This window comes from Penicillium arizonense (assembly GCF_001773325.1).
Source record: "Penicillium arizonense strain CBS 141311 chromosome Unknown PENARI_contig018, whole genome shotgun sequence".
NCBI lineage: Eukaryota > Fungi > Ascomycota > Eurotiomycetes > Eurotiales > Aspergillaceae > Penicillium > Penicillium arizonense.
In genome coordinates, this window is record NW_019173295.1 from 570,184 (window position 1) to 589,832 (window position 19,649).

A 19,649-nucleotide genomic window follows, 5' to 3' on the forward strand; every position below is an offset into this window, starting at 1 on the left:
TGCACTATCGAAGAAGGCTCCGGAATGTCTGAAGCTAAACGCCCGTTTAACGTTATATCATTTGATCTATAAAGCCTCGCCCGGGCGACTAAGCGCGGGGACATGTCACACTTTCCATAAATTTTCTTTTTCCCTTTCTCTCATCTCGACCATCTTTCTCGACCGTTCCCCCTTTTGATTCCCTTTATCCCCTTTATTCCCATCTATATCTATCATCTAGCGTATAAAGTACGCCAAACGCGGCTTCAAACGCGGCACTGATAAGAACCTTATCGGGATTATCCGAGATTGAGGTCATTTGCTTCATTCTCTGCCTCTACAAACGACTCGAGACGAATACAGTCGCGCACGCCGATATCCCTAACAGCCGCTCGAGGCCAGCAAGTACCTCGAAAATCCCCAGGTGCCACTTTCGACCTGGTTATAATCGACCCCACGGGCAGGCAAACGACAAGGCGCCGACGGGATTGCGACCAAGGAATCGACACCATAACCACTGCCATAAATATTACCCAGGACCCCAGACTGAAGTGGCACGATACTATCCCGTGCTCTGCGCCTGTATCGTGAACTTCCAATGACGAGAGAGATCCTGCGACTCTCGCGTCTGGAAGGCGCTCCCTTCGTTCAGCAGACAATTTGCGCCGTCATCGTGTTCCAACATTAAACGGTACTACATTCTCTCGAGGCTCAAGATTTCGTTACTGCCGACGATCAAGTTGCGTTCACAGCGAAACCTACAAAACGTCAGGCGGTGGATTTATCACGAATCGCCGTCGAGTCTACACCTACAACCTACAACCCACCTGGCTCCCGTGAACGCTGTTCACTGTATCATAAGCCTTCAAGCTTTGACTCATACAGACTCGGTGCGGTGCAAACCGTCCACAGTTTACGGTGAGTGCTAAAAAGAAGCGATCACGTACTTTCGCCAGCGAAACCGGCTTTCTTTCAAGCCACTGACACTTGCGTCCCCCGTCACTTTAGGACTTGCGTACGTTCACTCCAGGACTTGCGTACCGTCACTTTAGTCCCACCATCCGAACAAAACTTTATCCCAAATCCTCGAAGCTCGACGACGAAAGATGGCTTCCCATCCGTCCATTCTCTTGGACCCAAAGTCCTACAAGAAACAGGTCCAGAACAATGGTAACCATCCCGCTTCTTCTACGTCTTCCCTTTCCCCGGCGGGTGATCATATTGAAACGAGACCTGCCACTATGCCCTACGAGTCTTTGCAAGTCCCTCCTGGGTCTTCGACTTCGTCTCCTATTCCTGCATCACTTTTTTCTTCTGCCCTTCCCTCGCATGATTTCTCGTCTTACCATCCGATGGATACTTCTGTGACGACTGGAGCGGTTACTCTCGCCTCAGTTGAGACTCATGCCCCTACTGCGCTTGATTCGTCTTCGTATCAAATGGACGCAACCATGATAACTGGCGAGCCTCCTCTCGCCTCAGTTGAAACTCATGTCCCTACTGCGCTTGATCCCCCTGGCCCTATCACACATTCTTTCCATGATTATTCTTTTTATCCTGGCGTAACAGACCCCATGTCTGTGGAATCGGCATTGACTCTTGGCTCACTTCGCGAACCCACAGGAAGACGCAAGAAAAACGATACGTCTCCAGCCCATCCCATGGCGCCACCCGGTACTGCCACGACAAGCTTCCGAGGACCTTCTCCAATGGCGTCTCCGAACCAACCAACTAGCAGGGTTTCGAGCCCGGCCCCGAAGCCAGAATCCAATCTGACCGTGCAGTTTACTACAGCCCTCGATGAAGCGAATGAGAGTGACTCAAAACGGAGTTATCACGAAATGAGCGACGAGGAAGATGTTCGTCGGCCAAATCTCATCGAAGATGTCTATGGCGTTGAACATCGGAAGAATCCACCGACAAAGAAGGTCAAAACTGATGGCACAGACGAAAAGCCCAGCATGGCTAACATACCGATCGCAATCTCCGGAGATACTGGACTCGGCAAATTCATGAAAGAAGGGGAGAGCAATCAGACTGCAACTCCAACTGCTTCTGCTGTTGTTGATTTGACCGCCGGTAAAGTATTTCTCAGCGTCAAATTTGTTCACTGCAGGCTAACTCTGTATTAGATGCCACTAACGCGTCCAACGATGATGATGACGAAGTGCAATGCACAGGGTCCGCTGACCTTAGCACCCAAGAGGTCTGCTTCGGAAGGATCGAAAACGCCTTCATCAACGCCCATCATGTCCCTCAACCCCCACCAAATCCTGTCTTCAACGACTCTGCTTCTCATTGGACTTCAATAAAGCTCGACCTTCGGCGTCAGCCTACGGGCAATTTCCAAATCGATGCCATTGATCCTTACGGGAACAACTTTGGCATGGTTGATGCGAAGACTGCTATAGCACTATGCCCATTGCTTGACTCCACTGCATGGCCCGTGGGATTCACTGCGCGACTCGACACTCGGAAGAAGGTGCCTGGAGAAGTGATTGGGGGACCGGTATCGGGTATCTATCGTGTATCCATCAACCTCTATGGCCAGAGACAGCATGCCACTGGGATTGGGAAATTTCTGGGCCAGAAAAACGTCTGGCTGGGAACTCCAACGGTCTTGGGACAAGGAAGTATACTTTTCAACCCACACGCGAATGTGCGCCGTCAGATGAACGCAGCAGCAGTCGCCGGCAATAACGTTACTGGACGCTCGACCGTTCGCTATGAGGTTCGAACTGCTGAGGAGGTGAACGATGCCGTTATGAAGATGTTTGATCAGCTCATCACTGTGGACATCCCAACAATGGAGCCAAGTTCTCACATCCTGACCCCCCTGCTACCGCATCAGAAACAAGCTCTCTGGTTTATGACAGAGAAAGAGAAGCCGCGCAAGTTCGGCCCTAACGAGGAAGACAACAACTCGTTGTGGCGAATGGTCCGCACGTCTGGTGGCAAAATTCAATACCGCGAGATCATCACCGGACTTGTTCTTGATAGCAAGCCCGAGGAGTCTCTGGGAGGCCTATTGGCTGATATGATGGGTTTGGGCAAGACTTTGAGCATCCTATCGTTGATAACGGCCTCTCTTGAGTCATCTCTTGAATGGAAAAGATTGGCACCTCACCCCAGCCTTGTTCGCGCGATTCCTGGCATTCGCAATACGCGCACTACCCTTCTAGTTGTCCCTTTGAGCGCGGTCAGCAACTGGACAACGCAGATCAATGAGCATCTCGCGCCAGACTCTCTCAAGTGTCATACATTCCATGGCCCAAATCGTATTACTGATTTGGACGAACTCGCGAAATATGACGTTCTCATCACCACCTATAGCACCGTTCTCAGTGAGATGAATGGGCGGGGCGCCAGGCGCGGAGACAGCCCTTTGAGGAGGATGAATATGTTCCGGATTGTGCTTGATGAGGCTCACACCATCAGAGAGCAGAATGCAAGGCAAACAAAGGCTATACTGGATCTCAACGCTGAGCGCAAATGGTCTGTGACTGGAACTCCGATCCAGAATCGCCTGGAAGATCTTTTGTCTGTCACCAAATTTCTCCGCATTTATCCTTACAATGAGCGGAGCAGTTTCGTCCAGCATATTTTGAGTCCTTTCAAGACAGGTGACCCCACTGTTCTTGCTAGCTTGCGAGTCATGGTGGACTCGTTCACTTTGCGCCGCGTCAAGGATAGAATCAATTTGCCACCCCGCAATGATAACATGGTCATATTGGATTTCACCGAGCAGGAGAAGCAACTGCATGAGTTCTTCCGCAATGAGTCAAATGTCATGATGCGCGTCATTGCTGGAGAATCCAAGAACAAGATGGGTGGCCGGATGTACCACCACGTTCTGAAGGCCATGATGATTCTTCGTCAAGTCAGTGCTCATGGCAAAGAGCTTCTGGACATCGAGGACCGCGAGCGGATCAAGGGGTTATCTGTGCACGATGCCATCGACCTGGAGGAAGGTGAACCGGCCGAAACACCCGCAGCCTTGGACAAGAAGGCGTATGGCATGTTCTCTATGAGACAGGACATGGCAGAGGATCTGTGTGCGACAGAAACCTGCAACAAACCCCTCGAGCCAATCCTCGCTGCGAATGGAGAAGTCGACCGTGACGCCCCGATGGCGATATACCTGCCCTGCGGCTGTGTCTTCTGCCCGAATTGTTTCTCTGGTTGGAAAGAAGTGTTCGACTCGAACTCCGAGACTCCCATGGAGTGTCCCGGCTGCAAGGGATGGACCGCCATGGCCTACTCCGTAATCACACCCTCTGGCCTTGACGAATATCAGGCCCAGCAGGATCAAGAGCGCCGTGACCGCCAAAATGGGAAGGTTGGCAAGGTTTTCGGTGAATATGAAGGCCCGCACACTAAGACCACCGCACTGCTTAATTACCTCAAGGGAAGTGTCGAGGACAGCAAGAAACTCGAAGGCGAGCCACCCATCAAGAGCGTTGTGTTCTCCGGCTGGACCTCCCACCTGGACCTCATCGAGATCGCCCTGCGAAACAACGGACTGGACGGCTTTGTCAGACTGGACGGCACGATGACCCTTGCCGCACGAATGAAGGCCCTCGAACTGTTCGCCAAAGACGATTCGATCACCATTCTCCTGGCTACCATCGGTGCAGGTGGTGTCGGTCTCAATCTAACCTCCGCATCGCGTGTCTTCATCATGGAGCCACAATACAATCCAGCCGCCGTTGCACAGGCCGTCGACCGTGTCCACCGTCTCGGACAGACCCGACCCGTGGAGACATACCAGTTCATTATGAAAGGCAGTATCGAGGAGAAGATCCAGGAACTCGCCAAGAAGAAGCAGCAGCTCGCAGATATGAGCATGAACCGTGGTAAACTGGATAAGCGGGAGGTTCAGGAGGCTCGTATGCGCGAGTACCGTTCCCTCTTCAAGTGATGACTCTTCATGATTCTTTCCTTTCTTTTCTTTTCATTCTTTTTATTTCTTACTTTTTTTACGGCACTTTTTTGCGTTTTTCAATGTTCCCCATCTCATTTGATTTCTTCTGCCTAGATCCTGGCGGCATGCTGGTTTCGTTTATATGATACCCGGGAAGGAGAAGGCGTTAGTATAGTTATTTCGAAGCATACCTCTTTCATCCTTTGATTCTCCTTATGGGATGGCATACAGGATGTTTCTTCCTTCTTTTCTTTTTATTGCTTTTACTTTATCCCATGCGAGCTTTATACATGGCTGCTTGCTTTTCTGATAGATCGTGCTTTGATGCGTCTCTCATCACGTTCCATTGTATTTGCCCTGCCCTAGATCGAGCTTGTTTATAATCCCGGAAATGACTCTTCCTACGTATATGGGATGGTATAATGATCTCTTTTTTTATCCTATCCTATCATTCTTTCATTGAGACAAACAGTGAGTAATGCTGCTTCGAATTGCTGGTAATCCCAAGCTGCAGTGTATCCTCGTCGCCGTAGTAAATTGTCTTTGTCAAATAATTGCCAGTTTAAGACAGCTTCTTTAAGGCGTCCTGTCCTAGCCTTTCTCGTTCAATTCCGGATACTGTCTAATGTTAAGCAGATCCGTCCGAAATACCTTGGCATCTTCATGAGCCTCGCCCTGTACCCCCAGTCGCTCTCGGAGCAACTTCTCCATCTTGAATCATGATAATGCCCAAGTTGAGATCGCAATGAGTGAGTACGTATGGCAATGAGTGAGTACGTATGGCTCACATTTTGGTAGGACCTTTTTCAAATTCTTCAATAATGTTTCAGGGTGGTGGTAAAGGCTAAGACCGACAGAATCTCTGAGTTCTTTGTCCGAATGAAAGGGCTCACGAGGATCAAGATTGAAGAACAGTATACTAGGGTAGGCTGGGCTTTGATCGACACATTGGATGGAAGTAAATGTGACAGATCGAAGCCGCTTACGCACTTAAACGACCTCATCTGCGATAGCTATTTTCTGAGCTTCTAATAGCGAATGCCACGCCTCAAGTGTCTGACCAGATATAAGTATCGCCCATCGCGATCAACTCAGTCATGCAGAACCTTTGGAACTAGGATATTGGCATGGGTTGCCAGATATTTCAGTGTCTTGACTTCGATCTTCGCCTTTGGACCTTCATCTCCGCGGTCTTTTACATTACGTCTGAGCCGATGGACCAAACTCCCCGTTGAGAGGCATCCTAAAATAGTTTGCCGATTGACTATCCCATAGCTTGGGGATATCAAAATTGATGCCATCATGGGATCTATGAATCATACTTCCAAGCTTCAATGTCAGCATGGCCAGTTCCAGATCCCTCTCTTCGATATATCTCAATTTTAAAAAGGTCTTTGCGTTGATCCATAGATGCATAGACAAGAATTATACTCTGGCTCTATAATTCTATGACTGGATATGGGCCACGTGTAACGTGGAGCGATTCGAACTGGTTCCATTCATGCTACTCTGCTCATAGATCGGTGAATATCGAACCTTGCACTTTTGCGGCCTTTGGTGCCTTTAAAACCTACCCGGTCAACAGGGCAAGGCCCAAGCCGTTCTTATAGTTCGTGACATTATAATCGGTCACCCCATTGAACCTTGGACGGTTAGAAACTTTGCTTTGACCTTATGGGTTAAGTAGGCCGGTCATGACTCCGCAACTGAGTCTATAATCTCTAACCAAGTGAACACTGAGCGGTAACAATAGAGCCGAGCTTCGACTTAAGCGGGAAAACAATGGAAGTCGAAATCAGCACAAGATGACCGACGTCCTGACCAGGTTTGAGGCGCATAATCAAAAGATGAATTTCACAATTGGGTCCACAAGGCCCATTCTATCCTCTATGTTCGTCTGAGTAAGCTTGACCGCTCCTTGTGTGAATTCCCGATCTCGCTGCGATATAACTTAGATCTTGGGAGTGGTTGCAACGGAGTATATCAACAAAGTCTCTTGGAATTTCATGTGCTTCCCACTGGATGCAGATTCATAGATAAATTGAAGAGGAACGAACGAGCTCTATTGATTCAAGATCTACATCTCATCATCGTTAAATGTCCCTTGCCTTCCCAATCTTATCAAGTCCACAGGTCCACCAAGCGCAACATGCGTTTCCACATTTTGACCCTCGCCATAGCTTTCATTTCAAATGCATGGGCTTGCAACTACCGCAACATCGCCGGAGCCTGCACTTGGTATGGAGATGGTCCCATCTGTGGTAGCTCCATAGACGATTCACACAGTTCCACAGAATATGAGCGCTTCGATCACAATCCCGTACTGGGGTACATGATGGCCACGTCTAAAGGGGACAACGCGGGAGCCCAGTTCTGCGCGGAAGAGAGAACGAGCTGGATAGGAACCTGCTGTGGAGGCTTTGGAACTGGCTGTGTCACTGGCTACAAACGGCTCTGGTGTCGAACCTGGCCGGGAGCTCCTCACTCGTGACCTGCACCATCGGCATCACCATCCTCGTCGTTCTTGTGATGCTGATTGATATGGTCTCGATCTATAGCCTCCAATTGCTCGAAGCACATACAAAGTGCTGGGGGTTTGCAACAGTGAAGGGGAGGGGTGGGGTTGAGAATGGTAACCTTAGGGCTAATTGATGTTGTAACTGAACACGACGTGGGAAGACATAGGGTAAGAATATACCATCTGCAGAAAATGTCCACTTGAGATATAAATCACCAGGTGTAGTGTAGACCTATTGTCTAGAAACTTAAAACCAAGTTCGAGATTCCAATATCGCTAGAGACCAGACTTGATATCATGCTGTATTCATTAGATCTATCCATGCACCTCTGCAATTCGTAAATGGCCATCCACCTCATAACGCCAAAGTAATATCACACGGAAAAAAAGATGACTTGCTCATTCCCATGCCCGTTTCCCACCCCCAGCCCCGGACTGTATATCAATATGCTGAGAAAATTTACTTCTGATATTGACTGTCTCCATAAATACCAACAGAAACAGCATTCAAAACACTCTCCAAACGGGTCCTCAGCTTCTTCAGTTCCCGCACTTTAGCAGCCCGCTCCGTCTCGACACTTCGTAGCTCAGTCTCCAGCTCCCGAATCCTGGTCTCCTGCTCAGCCTCGGAGGCACCGATACCAGGCAGCACAGAGATAAGATATTCGATTTGCTGTTCCTTGATAATGAGGTCACGCGCAAGTTCCCGCTGCCGGCTCGCAAATGTGTGGGGTGAGTCCGGCGCCGGGGGAAGATTAGGGTCTTCTCCTTCTACTGGTGCTTCGGGTGCAGCGCCAGGTTGTTGGGGCCGCGCGAGTGGGGGAGATCCAGGTCCTTGTGCGGCTGCGGCGCCTGCCGCTGTGTTTGCGATAGCTGCTGGGACTGGTGGTGATGAGGAGTTCTTGGTTATTTTGGCTAGGGCTGGTGCGGCGTCTGGGACATCTGGGGGTGGCGTTGTAGGTGCATTGTCGTGGTATGTTGTGAGATAGCCTAGTGTTGCGTAGAATTGGGTTGCGAGCTGGTTTGTTCGTTTGTTAGCAAGGTTTTGAATGTAGGCTTTGGAGCGGTCTACCTGGTCAAGACAGGTCTGGAGCTGGGTGAGGATGTCGGCCATGATGGCGACTGGAGCTTCAGATGTGCAAGTTATGTTGCGAAGAAGCAGATCCGAGGGAAATAGCGAGGTTGGCTCGTCGAGAATGAAAGCGCGGAGCAAATGCGGAGAGAAGCTCCAATGCGGTGAGGCGTTTTCTTCCTTCACAACACTCGATGCGCCTGTTGCGACTACACCATGGCCTCGCTGCCGGAAAGTCTAACTTGAAGCTCAGATACAGTTCTCGGCGCTGCTTTTCCAGCACCCGCATCCATCATGACCTGACGCCCTTCTCGCGCCGACTGTTCAAACTACCCTCTGCACCGTCTCCGCCCTCACAACATCACAATGACCTGACTACCTTCCTCTCCTACGCCAAACACATATCCCTTCCAGAGACAAGCACAGTATACGTCGGCACGCACTATGAATATACAGTCCTCCAAGCGCTCCGCCGGTACGCCCTAGGACTCCACCGCATCGGCGGCCGCGACGACGCCGGCATCGACCTAGTGGGAACCTGGCACCTCCCAGAGCGCGAAGGAGAGCGCGCACTACGCGTACTAGTGCAATGCAAAGCACTCAAAGCCAAACTAGGCCCGAACCTCGTGCGCGAACTCGAAGGGACGTTCCGCCAGGCCCCTGTGGGATGGCGCACGGGCCAGACAGTCGGCGTGCTGGTCGGTCCGCGCGAGGCAACCAAAGGAGTCCGCGATGCGCTTGCGCGGAGCACTTACCCCCTATTTTGGATGATGATCGAGCGGGACGGGACTTTGAAACAGGCTCTTTGGAACGCTCGTGCCGAGGAACTGGGGCTTGGGCCTCTAGGCGTGGAAACGCGATATGGGGCCTCTGAAGGCGAGTCCGGCTCCGTTATCAAGGAGGTTGCTTTGACCTGGGATGGATGTGATATTCCTGATATGGATCGCGTGGAGCTTGATCTGGCTCGGTTCGAAGAGCAATGGGTCGCATCTTGGGCTGCAGACTTGCCGGAGATTGAGAAGGGTGAGCTGCTGGATATTGCTGAGAGGGTGCTACCACATGGCTCGTCGGGACTTTTGCCAGATGGGACAATCTCGGATGCAGACCGGACGAAGGTCCTTCGGGCTTTACAAGAGCGGCAACCTGATCTATCGATACCGGTGTGAATACAGTGAATACACTACTGGGAGGCCAGAGCATCCATGAGCAGTTGTGTGGCCAAAATTTTGAACAAAGTGTACGATTTATGACATGAAATAATCCAAGGGTATAGAAACACCAACAACCAATAACCGTTGAAAAAGCACGGCTCCCCCCCAAGAAACGCCAGAGAGCATAGACTTCCACATAAACAAACCATCGTGATCTTCACCCTTGCATCGTCGACCAAAAGTAGTTTGCGTAGAAGAAACGGGAGAATTTCGGGTCGATATTGACCACATGGACATCGCCTTTGCGGCTGTTGCGAATGACAGCTCGGTTGAAATTGCCAGCCTCATCAGGCTCAATATCAACCCCCAGAGAACGGAAGATTTTGAGTCGCAGACTAGATATAAGTTAGCAGCCATACCAACCCCAAATAAGAGCACAGTCACGCACATTGTCGCATCATCAGCCTCCCGCTCGCGTCGCGTGGTTTCGTCACCCTCGAGACCCTGTGACTCGAGGTCGGCCAGTCTCTCCTTGAGCATTTCGAGCTCACTCTCCAGGCGCTCACTTTCAATCTCCAGCTCCGAGGCCGCTTTGGCAATGCGGAATTTCTTGGTGTCCAACTCCACGATTTCCGCCGCGTGTTTGCCCGAATCGTGCACTGCCACGGCTTCCTCGTGCTGGGTAGAAAGAGAATTCAAGTTGCGCGAGAGTTTGCGCAGGGCAGATTCGGCCTCGCGAATGCGCAAGTCGCGCGACTGCTGCAGGGTTGAGAGCGAGTCATTGATGCGGGTGACGGCTTGTTTATCGGGTTGGATGTTGAAGTTACCGATCGTGTGGTGGATGAGCTAGAATAGTCAGTAAATTGCAAAGTATAATCTCAGAGTAATCAGAGAAGTAGATACCGTTCCAGGCTCCTCGTCGAGCAACATTGTGTCTGATGTTGGGAGAAACGAAGAGTTGTTTTGGGTTGTAGCGGCGGCAACAGCCAGCCACAGCACCGCCACATGTGTAGCTCCTCCGCAAAGTGACGTTGCGCTTGGGATTTCTGACTTGGCTTCCTCAACGCTCTCTTCCTACTTCTCCTAATCATTAAGCCTCACTCGTCCGCCTCACTCTATCTAAACACCAAGTTTCTATCCTACCATGTCCAACCTCCCATGTAGGTGGTTTGTCCCCACTGATGCCTGGCGCTTAATGGCTAACTCGCTCTCTCAGATGCCGCAGATGCGGAAAGGTTCGTTCTCGGTGAAATGTCTATCCAAGTGCCCAACGACAAAAGCTAAATACCTTGGCGCCCAACAGTCCCTTGAAGCCCGCCGAACTACAGGTCCTCCGGGCACAGTACGAGAAAGAAGGCGACTATGTCGGAATCCAGACAAAGTTCAACTACGCATGGGTATAGCTCCTTCAGCCACTCCGGAGTGCCCGCGCTAACTGGTACTCTCCGCCTTGCGGGGGTGTTCATTATAGGGTCTGATCAAATCCAACGCTCGGTCCGAGCAACAAGAAGGCGTTCGCCTTCTGTCCGAGATCTTCCGCGGAGCCCCAGAACGCCGACGTGAATGTCTATACTACCTAGCACTTGGCAACTTCAAGCTTGGGAACTACGGCGAGGCCCGTCGATACAACGATCTGCTCCTCGAGAAAGAGCCCGCAAACCTGCAAGCCGCCAGCCTCGGGTCACTCATTGATGATAAGGTCGCCAAGGAAGGTCTGATGGGCATTGCCATCGTTGGTGGCTTAGCGGTTGCAGCAGGAGTGGTTGGTAGTCTGATTGTCAAGGGAGCCAGAAGACGGTAAATGCGTTGGCGCCTGCAAGGGCTGTGGCACAGAACTGTCCTTGCGTCTGGAGTATAACCAACTACCAACTGTATTATGGGCTTTTTTTCTTTTCCCTTTTCGCTCGCATCCAAGGCGTTACTCTCTTCGTTGTACTCTGTACTGGTATACATAACATGATAGTACAAAATATAAGCCCGATCTCAGACAAAGGTGTATAAGTCATGTCTCGAAGGTTCCAATGCTCAAATGTTCTTTGTTCTTCTGTACCCCTTGCATTCGTAAATTTCCGAAGTAAAGATTAAGAAAATAAAGCTGCCTGATGCAAGTTCTACTCTATTTTTGTGCACGAAACGTGTTGGTTTGGCCTTTTTAAGGCGATCGAAGGCGATTGTCGATCAACGTCATTGCCTCCACCTCTATCTCTCTATCACACTTGCTTCATCTTCCTCTCTATCTCTCACTCTAACTTTCTCTCTTTCAATCATAAGACACCTTAGACACCTCGTGTTCTTAAGAGAGACCCCTGCTCTCACTCTCACGTCAACAATGACTATTTAAGCCACCAACACTTCTTAGAGCCTCTCCCCGCAGATAAGGCACTGTGACTGCTCCACGCAGCGTTTATCGACTTGACCAGCTTCAACCTTGCGATTTCCACTTACCTCTCTGCTCGCTTAAGCATGGAAAGTGACTCTGATCGCATGTTCTGTCATGCCTGTGGTGGGGTTTGGTTGAAAGACGAGGCGCATGGCTTGACATGCCCGCATTGCGAATCGGATTTCACAGAAATAGTAAGGATAATACCTCACTTTTGTCTTATTTTCGCACTTCTGACTGTGCTTTGCTCCTATTAAGGTTGAAATTCCTCCCGATATTCCCTCCGATAGTCCCCCTGAGCACCCCGCAAACCTGTCGCAACCACGCGTCAGCCCATGGGGAGACCATAATCCATGGGGAGTAGACGAAGAGCTCCCTGGAACAACATCAAGAGATATTCCTTCTGGATTTCATCGTACATACACATCCCCCGACGGGCGTTTTACTTTCAGCAGTACCACGCTCGGCACCGGACACCCCTCAAGCCCGCGCGCATACGGACCCAACGCTGGGATCCCGATGATGATGCAGAATTTCGACAGCATTATTCGAGGTCTGGTGGAACCATCAAACCAACCAGCAAGAGGCTTGGGACTTGATGATAATTTTCATCCTAGTCCCTTTGGCTGGCCCGATTACGAGCGTGCGGGAGACCATCAAACGGGCCCGGCTTCAATTCCATCTCCTGGTCTATCCCCTCGCAATGCGGATGCACCGCAACCACGAGCTCATCAGCCAGTGGGTCTAGCTGAGTATGTGTCTCTTCTTTATGTATTAAGAACTAGCAGACTAACCCCGCATCCCAGCCTTATAGAAGCCATCCGTGCTGATCTAGGGACACCAACTACACGAGCGACCCGCCGAGATCGCCAAACGCCAAACCCTCTTGCTATACTGTCGGCCCTACTAAACATGACTCCAAACGGAGATGCAGTATACTCACAAGAGGAGCTGGACCGTGTCATCACTTCCCTAATCGAGAACACCGGGCCCGGAACTGCGCCGCCCCCAGCTTCTGGAAGTGCCATTCGGTCTTTGCCCAAGAGGAAGGTTGACATGGATATGATGGGCCCGGAGAACAATGCGGAGTGTTCTATTTGTATGGATGCCGTGGAACTTGGCACGGAGGTCACTGTGTTGCCATGCGAGCACTGGTTCCATTTCACCTGCATCGAGGCATGGCTAATCCAGCATAACACCTGCCCGCATTGCCGGCGGAGCATCAACCAGCGTCCAACGTAAGTGGCGCGACACCAACACAACATGACCGGACCCAGAACACCCAGCTGACAGCCCCGTTCAGGCATAATGATGGAACCAGTGACAATCCGGTAGTCATCCCGGATAGCCCTGAGCAGCCGAGATCTCGTCGACGTCTCAGTTCAGCTCGAACTACACGCAGTGGCCGCTCCTCTTTATCTTCTTTGCAAAGTCGACTCTCCCCACGACTTTCACCCCGTCGCTCCCCTACACCTGAAGGACAAGAATCTAACCATGCTCCTCGCCGCTCTAGCCGAAGTGAGGGGAGCAACGGTGGGTTTACTAGCTGGGTCATGAATCGATTTGGAAGCAGCACATAACATTAACCGCGACCTTGATCTGATATGCACGCAGTCCGTCTTTTGGCTTTTTCCAGGGATATGTTTCTTGGTGCGACCTTTGATTTGTTTTAGCGGCAAGACTCGATGTCTTTTTTCTCTTCTTTCTCTTTTCTCCTTCTCTTCCTCTTCTCACCAATACCCCCTTTACCGAATGTCTTTCACTTGATGCGATGGAGCATGGTTCATGGATGATTTTTCAGCGAAGCCGCTTTTCTCAGGCTAGGCCTTTATACACCATGTACATACTTCATCTGATTTGATAACACAATGTTATGGTGATATCTCCCCTATGAAATCTCGAAGAACTTATATCCTATTCCTCCCTCCTCATTCACGCTTGTAAACCAGTCACTGATTATCCCCAACCTTAACAATCCTCCCCGTCTCAGTCTCATACAAATAGCCGGTAATAGGAACATCCAAAACAAGCGGACTATCCTTCAATAACAAAATATCATCCAAAACACTCTGACGCAGATCCCCAAAGGGCAAGAATGCAATATGATCAACATTCTGCTTCAAATCCTCATGGATCTTACCGCGAATCACCTCATCAGTGAAAGTGAGCATCCCACAATCCGTCTAAAGAGAATAAGAGATCAGCAAAAGCTATAAATAGAACCACTGGATGACTGAAAGGAGGGATGCAAGGGGACATGGCAGGATGTATATGCACATGCACAGTGTAAGCTAAGTTACATATACATACATGGTGCACGATGATGATCTCCCGAGTACCAAGAAGCTGCTGCGAGATTATGATACTGCGCAGCGCGTCTGAGACCCTACCGCCCGCGTTGCGGATGACATGGGCGTCGCCTTCTTCGAGGCCTAGGGCGCGGGCTGGATCTATATTTCTGGTGTTAGGGGGTGGTTGGGTGCATAGTTCAGCTCAGTGGGAGGTGATATAGAACGTACCAAGGCGTGCATCCATGCATGCTACCACTGCTACTTTTCTAGAATTTAGATATTGTTTTAGATACTTTTTCTCTTTCCGTATGCTTGTCAGAGGGTGTATCGCGTAGTGTATTGTAGTATAGACTTACCGCTGTGGGGGGAGCTGTAGGTCACCCTTAGTGAAGGATGCCGCGTAATTAGCGTTGGCCGCTTCGAATTCCTTTGCAACCGACATGTTTGGGATAGATTAATTCGGGGGACCTTGGGGTGAGACCGAAGTATATAAATGGGATGCACACCCCGCTTCTGATGTGATATTTGGTTCCGAGACGCCCAGATGGCGTGCTGGGACTTAGATCCAATGAGTATAAGATACTTGCCCGAGTGATATTTGCTTTTTCTTGTACTCTTGGAGGCATGATGTATCGATTATATTTGATTGACTGATTCTAATTACTGGTCATACGGTAGAATGAACAGCATTCCATGCAAAAGGCACCAGCTCAAGCCTTAAACTCCTTCTTCGCAACTCGCTCACACAGATCCTTCAGAGAACCACCAACAGCTTCGAAATCACTGGTCTCAAGGTAAACCTGTCCACTCAGACGAGTCCACAACCAAGCCCCATGGCGGAAAACGGGCAGGAAAGTACGATACTCATCAATCAACTTACTCTGAATCCAAGAAAAAGCACTACGAGCCTCATCCTCAGACAAAACAACAAGAGGAGTATAATCAAAAGACTCAGCAGCCCCCTCCCCGGCAGAAGCAACAGCAATAGGAAGTCGCACAGTCGTCAAAGCACACTGACGCATACGACTTTCCTGACCAGGCTTGAGATCAGGTTCTTGGAGAACATCCGTGCCAAGTGTAGCAGCGACGGCATCAGCACCTTCATTTGCGACCTTTTGACAATATGAGATGATAGCGTCTTCGCCGCCGCAGACTTCAGCGCGGAACTTCAGCGCGGCTGGGAGGCAGATGTAGGCGGAGTCATCGCTTGTAGCGACGAATTCGAAGAGTTGCTCGAATGCGGATTTGGTTGCGGGCGCGTTGGGGTCTTGGAGGACTGATGCGATAGTCTCCGGGGAATCCGGCGCTGGGATGAAACCCCAGGAGGTTGGGAGTGTTGTGCGGAGGAAATGTTGGTTGCGCTTTGGGACGTAGAGGACTGCACAGCCGCGGGGTGTGTAGAGCCATCTTGGTTGAGTTGGTTAGTTTGATATGATATGGTGTAGATAGAGAGTGTGGTCATACTTATGACAGTTCGACGTGAGGAAGTCAGGCTGTAGTTTCTCGAGGTCGAGATGGATATGTCCAATACCATGGGCAGCATCAATGATGCTCAGAATGCCTTCTTCACGACAGATAGCAGTCAACCGCTCAAATGGGAAACGCACACCGGGGTTGCTAACAATGGAATCGAAGACAGCAGCCCGGACCTTGAGACCCTCCTCGCGGGTCTTACGAACAACCTCGCGGAATCGGCGCTCCAGCTCATCTTCAGCAATGGGATATTGGAACGACACTTTCCGGGGCTGGAAGGAGGAATGCTCTTGCAGAGAGACGACGCCCTTCTCGACGGCGCCGTAGACAGGCTCGAAATAGACGAGTGCTTCATCGGGCTGGAACGCCAGGTTGTAGAGCACAGTTGCAACGCCGGTAGTGGCATTCTTGACAAATACGCACTCGTCTCGTGGAGCATTTAGCACCTTTGCGACAGCTTCTCGGGCTTTGTCTAGGTGCTCTGCGTGGTATCGCCGGATATATGGATCAGGTTGCTGATCGGCCAGATCCATGAAGGCGCGCTGGACCTCTTTGACTGGTGCAGGGTGAGCGCCAAATGATCCATGATTGAGGTTCTTATAGGCTGGGTCAAATAGCCAATGCTTCAGCATTGGTTTGCCGAAGGGCGTTAATTGACCTGTTGAACCCATGATGTTGCTGTGGGGAAGGATGGGGATGAAGAATGTATCGTCGCGATATTCACGACTTGACGGATTACACCCAATTTATATGCGCCCAAAAATGAAGTTATGACTCAGGTGTCAATCATCAACCAACCTTGGAAAAGATACATGTAAAAAGATTGAGGGGATCGAACGACAGATGACTCACAGCCAATGACTCTCGTAGCCGAAGCTCCACATGTCAAAGGGCGTGGACACGGGACATGCAAGTATAGTTACACTGCCATTGTACCTAGGCTACCATTGTATCTAGGTAGCAATAGCAGTTGGGGTTGTGTAGATCTAACAGCTTTGCATGGATTGCAACACTGCAGTTGGCCCACTTGTGGCTTGTCACATCACTTGAACTTCTTTCAAACCAAATGTTTACTTGCAACCTTGTAAATTGTAATTGTATCCTCTGCGTTGTCATTAGTTCATATTTTTATTATTGTATTACAGATTAAAGCGTCATTAAATGTCACAAATATTATCAAACCCCCAGGACCCATTAAGAGTGGCCGTATGCAGAGCCTTTTCCACGCTTTGCCGTCGGAACGTCGGGCCATATCCAACACATACCGCTTCACCCGAGAGGACTGTAATATATTAGCAGACGCCAAAAGAACAATTCGTATCAGCAAACTCACCCTTAATAAAGGCTGGTAGATCAAGTGACGGCGAGACAGAATAACCAAGACGACCAGAAGAACCCGAGAAGTCATCAACAATGTATCTCTTCTCCCGTAAGTACTTTTGTACCCCATTTGCATCCATCCAAGAACCAGACGCCGACTCAAGCGCAATCTGCAAGACCCTAGACGACAGCTGCAGTTGTCCCTCCGAGAAGTTCTCTATACTAGCCCGCAAAAGGCTGAGCACATTGGCTTTGACATCTGTTACGGCACCAGTCTTGTCCTGCGTGACAGCGTAGAAACCTGAAATGAGACGATTGCGTTCAGCCGTGCTAAGCGCAGATCCGAATATCTCCGGGATTCTATCGTGATTTGGTTGGTCGACGAGGAGGCGATATCCCGTATGACAGCACGTCCGGACTAGACGTTGTGCGATAGTCCAGTGATGGTCTAGTAATATTGCATTGGGGTTCGTTTCATCTGTTGATGAAGAGCTCGACAGTGACGGTGTATAGGAAAATGGATCCGTGGATGGCGACATGACGATGCCGAATGGTAGGACGTCTTGGTCTTGATATTGATATGGTGGGGTAGGAGGTCCAGGCCAGCTTTTTACTGCCGACCGGATAATATCCTCGACATCTGTCGAGGTGTCTGATGTGGGGATATCAAATAGCGAGACCTGCCGTGTATCATTATCTGGGGTAGTGGAGGTCTTGACTGGAGCATCCTTTGCTATTGTAGGTCGGACCAGAGCGCCCTCCACCAACTCATCGCTTCCGGACTTTGCAAGGGACACGCATTGCTGAGTGATGTTCTGTAGGGCCACGGCAATTTGTGGGTATTGCGAAAGTAGCTGCTCTTCTAAGAGAATACTACTAAAAGAGAGGAACGATTGGCCCAGACTCTCGATGCCATTCTCTAGTTCGTGTACGCGGTTCTGTAAAGTGCCGATCGTATTCTCCTTTCGTTTGCGATACGCTTGTTGCGCTAGGCGTAATTGTTTGCGACGTCTCTGCTATTTGTGAGCTCGAGCACCATGGAAGCTTGCGATCTGACCCACTTCTGGCACTTCTTGATCATCCGTCACAGTTCGAGGCCGACCGCGTTTCCGGCCAACGCTCGGCTTCGGCTTGTCTTCCATTACTGGCATTTTCTCAGTTGTATTCATGCTTGTAGAACTCCCAATGTCATGGATGTGCAATGAAGAGGTCGGAGAAAGAAAGCAGGGTTACAAATGGCGCGCGGGGCGAATTATTTACGTTTATTCATCAGGCCGAGCGAGTCGGAGTAATGAGTAATCCGATTCTGCCCCACCAGGTGGATGATGATTGGACAATCGGAATAGCTTATTTGAGCCCTAGAACCCCATGGGCCCTTGGAACTGGGGAAGAGTAGTTAGTGACTAAGCATGTTTTGAAGTATTCTTGTTGCAGATTGGTTACCAGTCCGAATTCTGCCAAATGGATGGTATCAAATCCTAACCGTGGACAATTGGGGCATACTAAGGGAGATATCTTTGTTTATTTGGACCGATGTTGATTTCCAGTCGAAAGGTCCACAGCCGTATCTCGCTATTTCTGTCGACTTTGGATAAAGCCATGCGATAGACGAATTCAGTGAGAGGGAAAACATTGAAACAGTACCATGACTCCTGAGTCGCCGCAGAAGAGAGAAAACAAGTACTCCTTGTAGACGGCAGAGATCTTAGCAAACGGCCCCATCCCTAAATGATACATGCACTTTTGTTTTTACGGAACTTGCCTGTTACTAAATAATCCTTCAATTGAGTCCCAGCAGCGGTTAGCTTGGAGGTGTTCGACATCAGCCTACAATCCCAGCTTTACATGTATTGATTACTGCTTTCAATGTCAACTTTTGACCTCCAATCATGTTCTATAAGCGCATGTCCATGTGTCATGATCCTCCAGACCCGCAACCTAGAGCTTAAAGATTGAAGGTTCTCTATTGCTAAACTATAAGATTTGCACGCGGTGATCTCGAATATCATTTTCCCGCATTCAGGAACCCGACAGCGTGGTAATGAACTATGAACACTATTCTGATACACCCTATCTAGCTTCTGAGATAAAGCAAGGTCTGGGTATCGCTATCTGGCGCTGAGGAACGCCCTTCGCGGCCTTCACAGGGTTTGAAGGACCGATGGGTTTTGCGGGGTTGGAAATATGAAAGGATTTGATGACCATGATAAATCTTCCCAGGCTTGGTCATGGGAAATTATATCGTATGGGGGGCGCGTATAGTTAGTATATACTCCAGGCTTGACGAGATGAATGCGCTCGAGTACACATGCCTGGTTATTGCTTTACAATTCTACAAGAAGCCAGTGCATTCTTTATTTACAACAGTCAGCTTAAGATCAAGTTTCTACATTCCAGGAATGAAGCTGATTATATCGATCTGTCATGGGAACCTTCCATGAAAAGGTTGTTCTTTTGAGTAACGAATGGTATATAAGTGGTAGCCCAGAAAGGTATCAATACATGAAGAATCATAACATGTGCAGGTCACATCTGTCACCA

General features: G+C 49.8%; 9 protein-coding genes across 9 annotated transcripts; 5 read left to right on the forward strand and 4 right to left on the reverse strand.

Annotated features, from left to right (window-relative positions):
• Positions 1-1,220: 1,220 nt before the first annotated feature.
• Positions 1,221-4,900, forward strand: PENARI_c018G03962 (uncharacterized protein; the record flags this gene model as incomplete). Its single annotated transcript, XM_022634528.1, has 2 exons — positions 1,221-2,058; positions 2,112-4,900. 2 exons carry the CDS (start codon positions 1,221-1,223, stop codon positions 4,898-4,900), a joined length of 3,627 nt encoding a protein of 1,208 aa, XP_022485499.1.
• Positions 4,901-7,052: 2,152 nt separating this feature from the next.
• PENARI_c018G08731 (uncharacterized protein) lies at positions 7,053-7,443 on the forward strand (the record flags this gene model as incomplete). The annotated part of the gene is made up of 2 exons (XM_022634620.1): positions 7,053-7,223; positions 7,306-7,443. 2 exons carry the CDS (start codon positions 7,053-7,055, stop codon positions 7,441-7,443), a joined length of 309 nt encoding a protein of 102 aa, XP_022485543.1.
• A 438-nt stretch (positions 7,444-7,881) lies between these two features.
• PENARI_c018G07004 (med21 domain-containing protein) lies at positions 7,882-8,535 on the reverse strand (the record flags this gene model as incomplete). The annotated part of the gene is made up of 1 exon (XM_022634593.1): positions 7,882-8,535. The coding sequence occupies one exon, from the start codon at positions 8,533-8,535 to the stop codon at positions 7,882-7,884; it is 654 nt and encodes a 217-aa protein (XP_022485510.1).
• A 152-nt stretch (positions 8,536-8,687) lies between these two features.
• On the forward strand, positions 8,688-9,659 carry PENARI_c018G01586 (uncharacterized protein; the record flags this gene model as incomplete). Its single annotated transcript, XM_022634489.1, has 1 exon — positions 8,688-9,659. The coding sequence occupies one exon, from the start codon at positions 8,688-8,690 to the stop codon at positions 9,657-9,659; it is 972 nt and encodes a 323-aa protein (XP_022485658.1).
• A 202-nt stretch (positions 9,660-9,861) lies between these two features.
• PENARI_c018G10252 (kinetochore Spc24 family protein) lies at positions 9,862-10,574 on the reverse strand (the record flags this gene model as incomplete). Its single annotated transcript, XM_022634649.1, has 3 exons — positions 9,862-10,039; positions 10,093-10,490; positions 10,548-10,574. 3 exons carry the CDS (start codon positions 10,572-10,574, stop codon positions 9,862-9,864), a joined length of 603 nt encoding a protein of 200 aa, XP_022485614.1.
• A 214-nt stretch (positions 10,575-10,788) lies between these two features.
• Positions 10,789-11,445, forward strand: PENARI_c018G08664 (mitochondrial fission 1 protein; the record flags this gene model as incomplete). Its single annotated transcript, XM_022634617.1, has 4 exons — positions 10,789-10,804; positions 10,861-10,879; positions 10,948-11,041; positions 11,116-11,445. 4 exons carry the CDS (start codon positions 10,789-10,791, stop codon positions 11,443-11,445), a joined length of 459 nt encoding a protein of 152 aa, XP_022485512.1.
• A 1,282-nt stretch (positions 11,446-12,727) lies between these two features.
• PENARI_c018G10937 (putative RING finger domain protein) lies at positions 12,728-13,604 on the forward strand (the record flags this gene model as incomplete). The annotated part of the gene is made up of 3 exons (XM_022634662.1): positions 12,728-12,762; positions 12,831-13,262; positions 13,328-13,604. The coding sequence occupies 3 exons, from the start codon at positions 12,728-12,730 to the stop codon at positions 13,602-13,604; spliced, it is 744 nt and encodes a 247-aa protein (XP_022485511.1).
• A 369-nt stretch (positions 13,605-13,973) lies between these two features.
• PENARI_c018G04659 (beta-class carbonic anhydrase) lies at positions 13,974-14,757 on the reverse strand (the record flags this gene model as incomplete). Its single annotated transcript, XM_022634547.1, has 4 exons — positions 13,974-14,207; positions 14,335-14,474; positions 14,544-14,581; positions 14,672-14,757. 4 exons carry the CDS (start codon positions 14,755-14,757, stop codon positions 13,974-13,976), a joined length of 498 nt encoding a protein of 165 aa, XP_022485645.1.
• Positions 14,758-15,025: 268 nt separating this feature from the next.
• On the reverse strand, positions 15,026-16,459 carry PENARI_c018G07941 (putative aminotransferase family protein (LolT); the record flags this gene model as incomplete). Its single annotated transcript, XM_022634605.1, has 2 exons — positions 15,026-15,722; positions 15,780-16,459. The coding sequence occupies 2 exons, from the start codon at positions 16,457-16,459 to the stop codon at positions 15,026-15,028; spliced, it is 1,377 nt and encodes a 458-aa protein (XP_022485678.1).
• Positions 16,460-19,649: the final 3,190 nt, after the last annotated feature.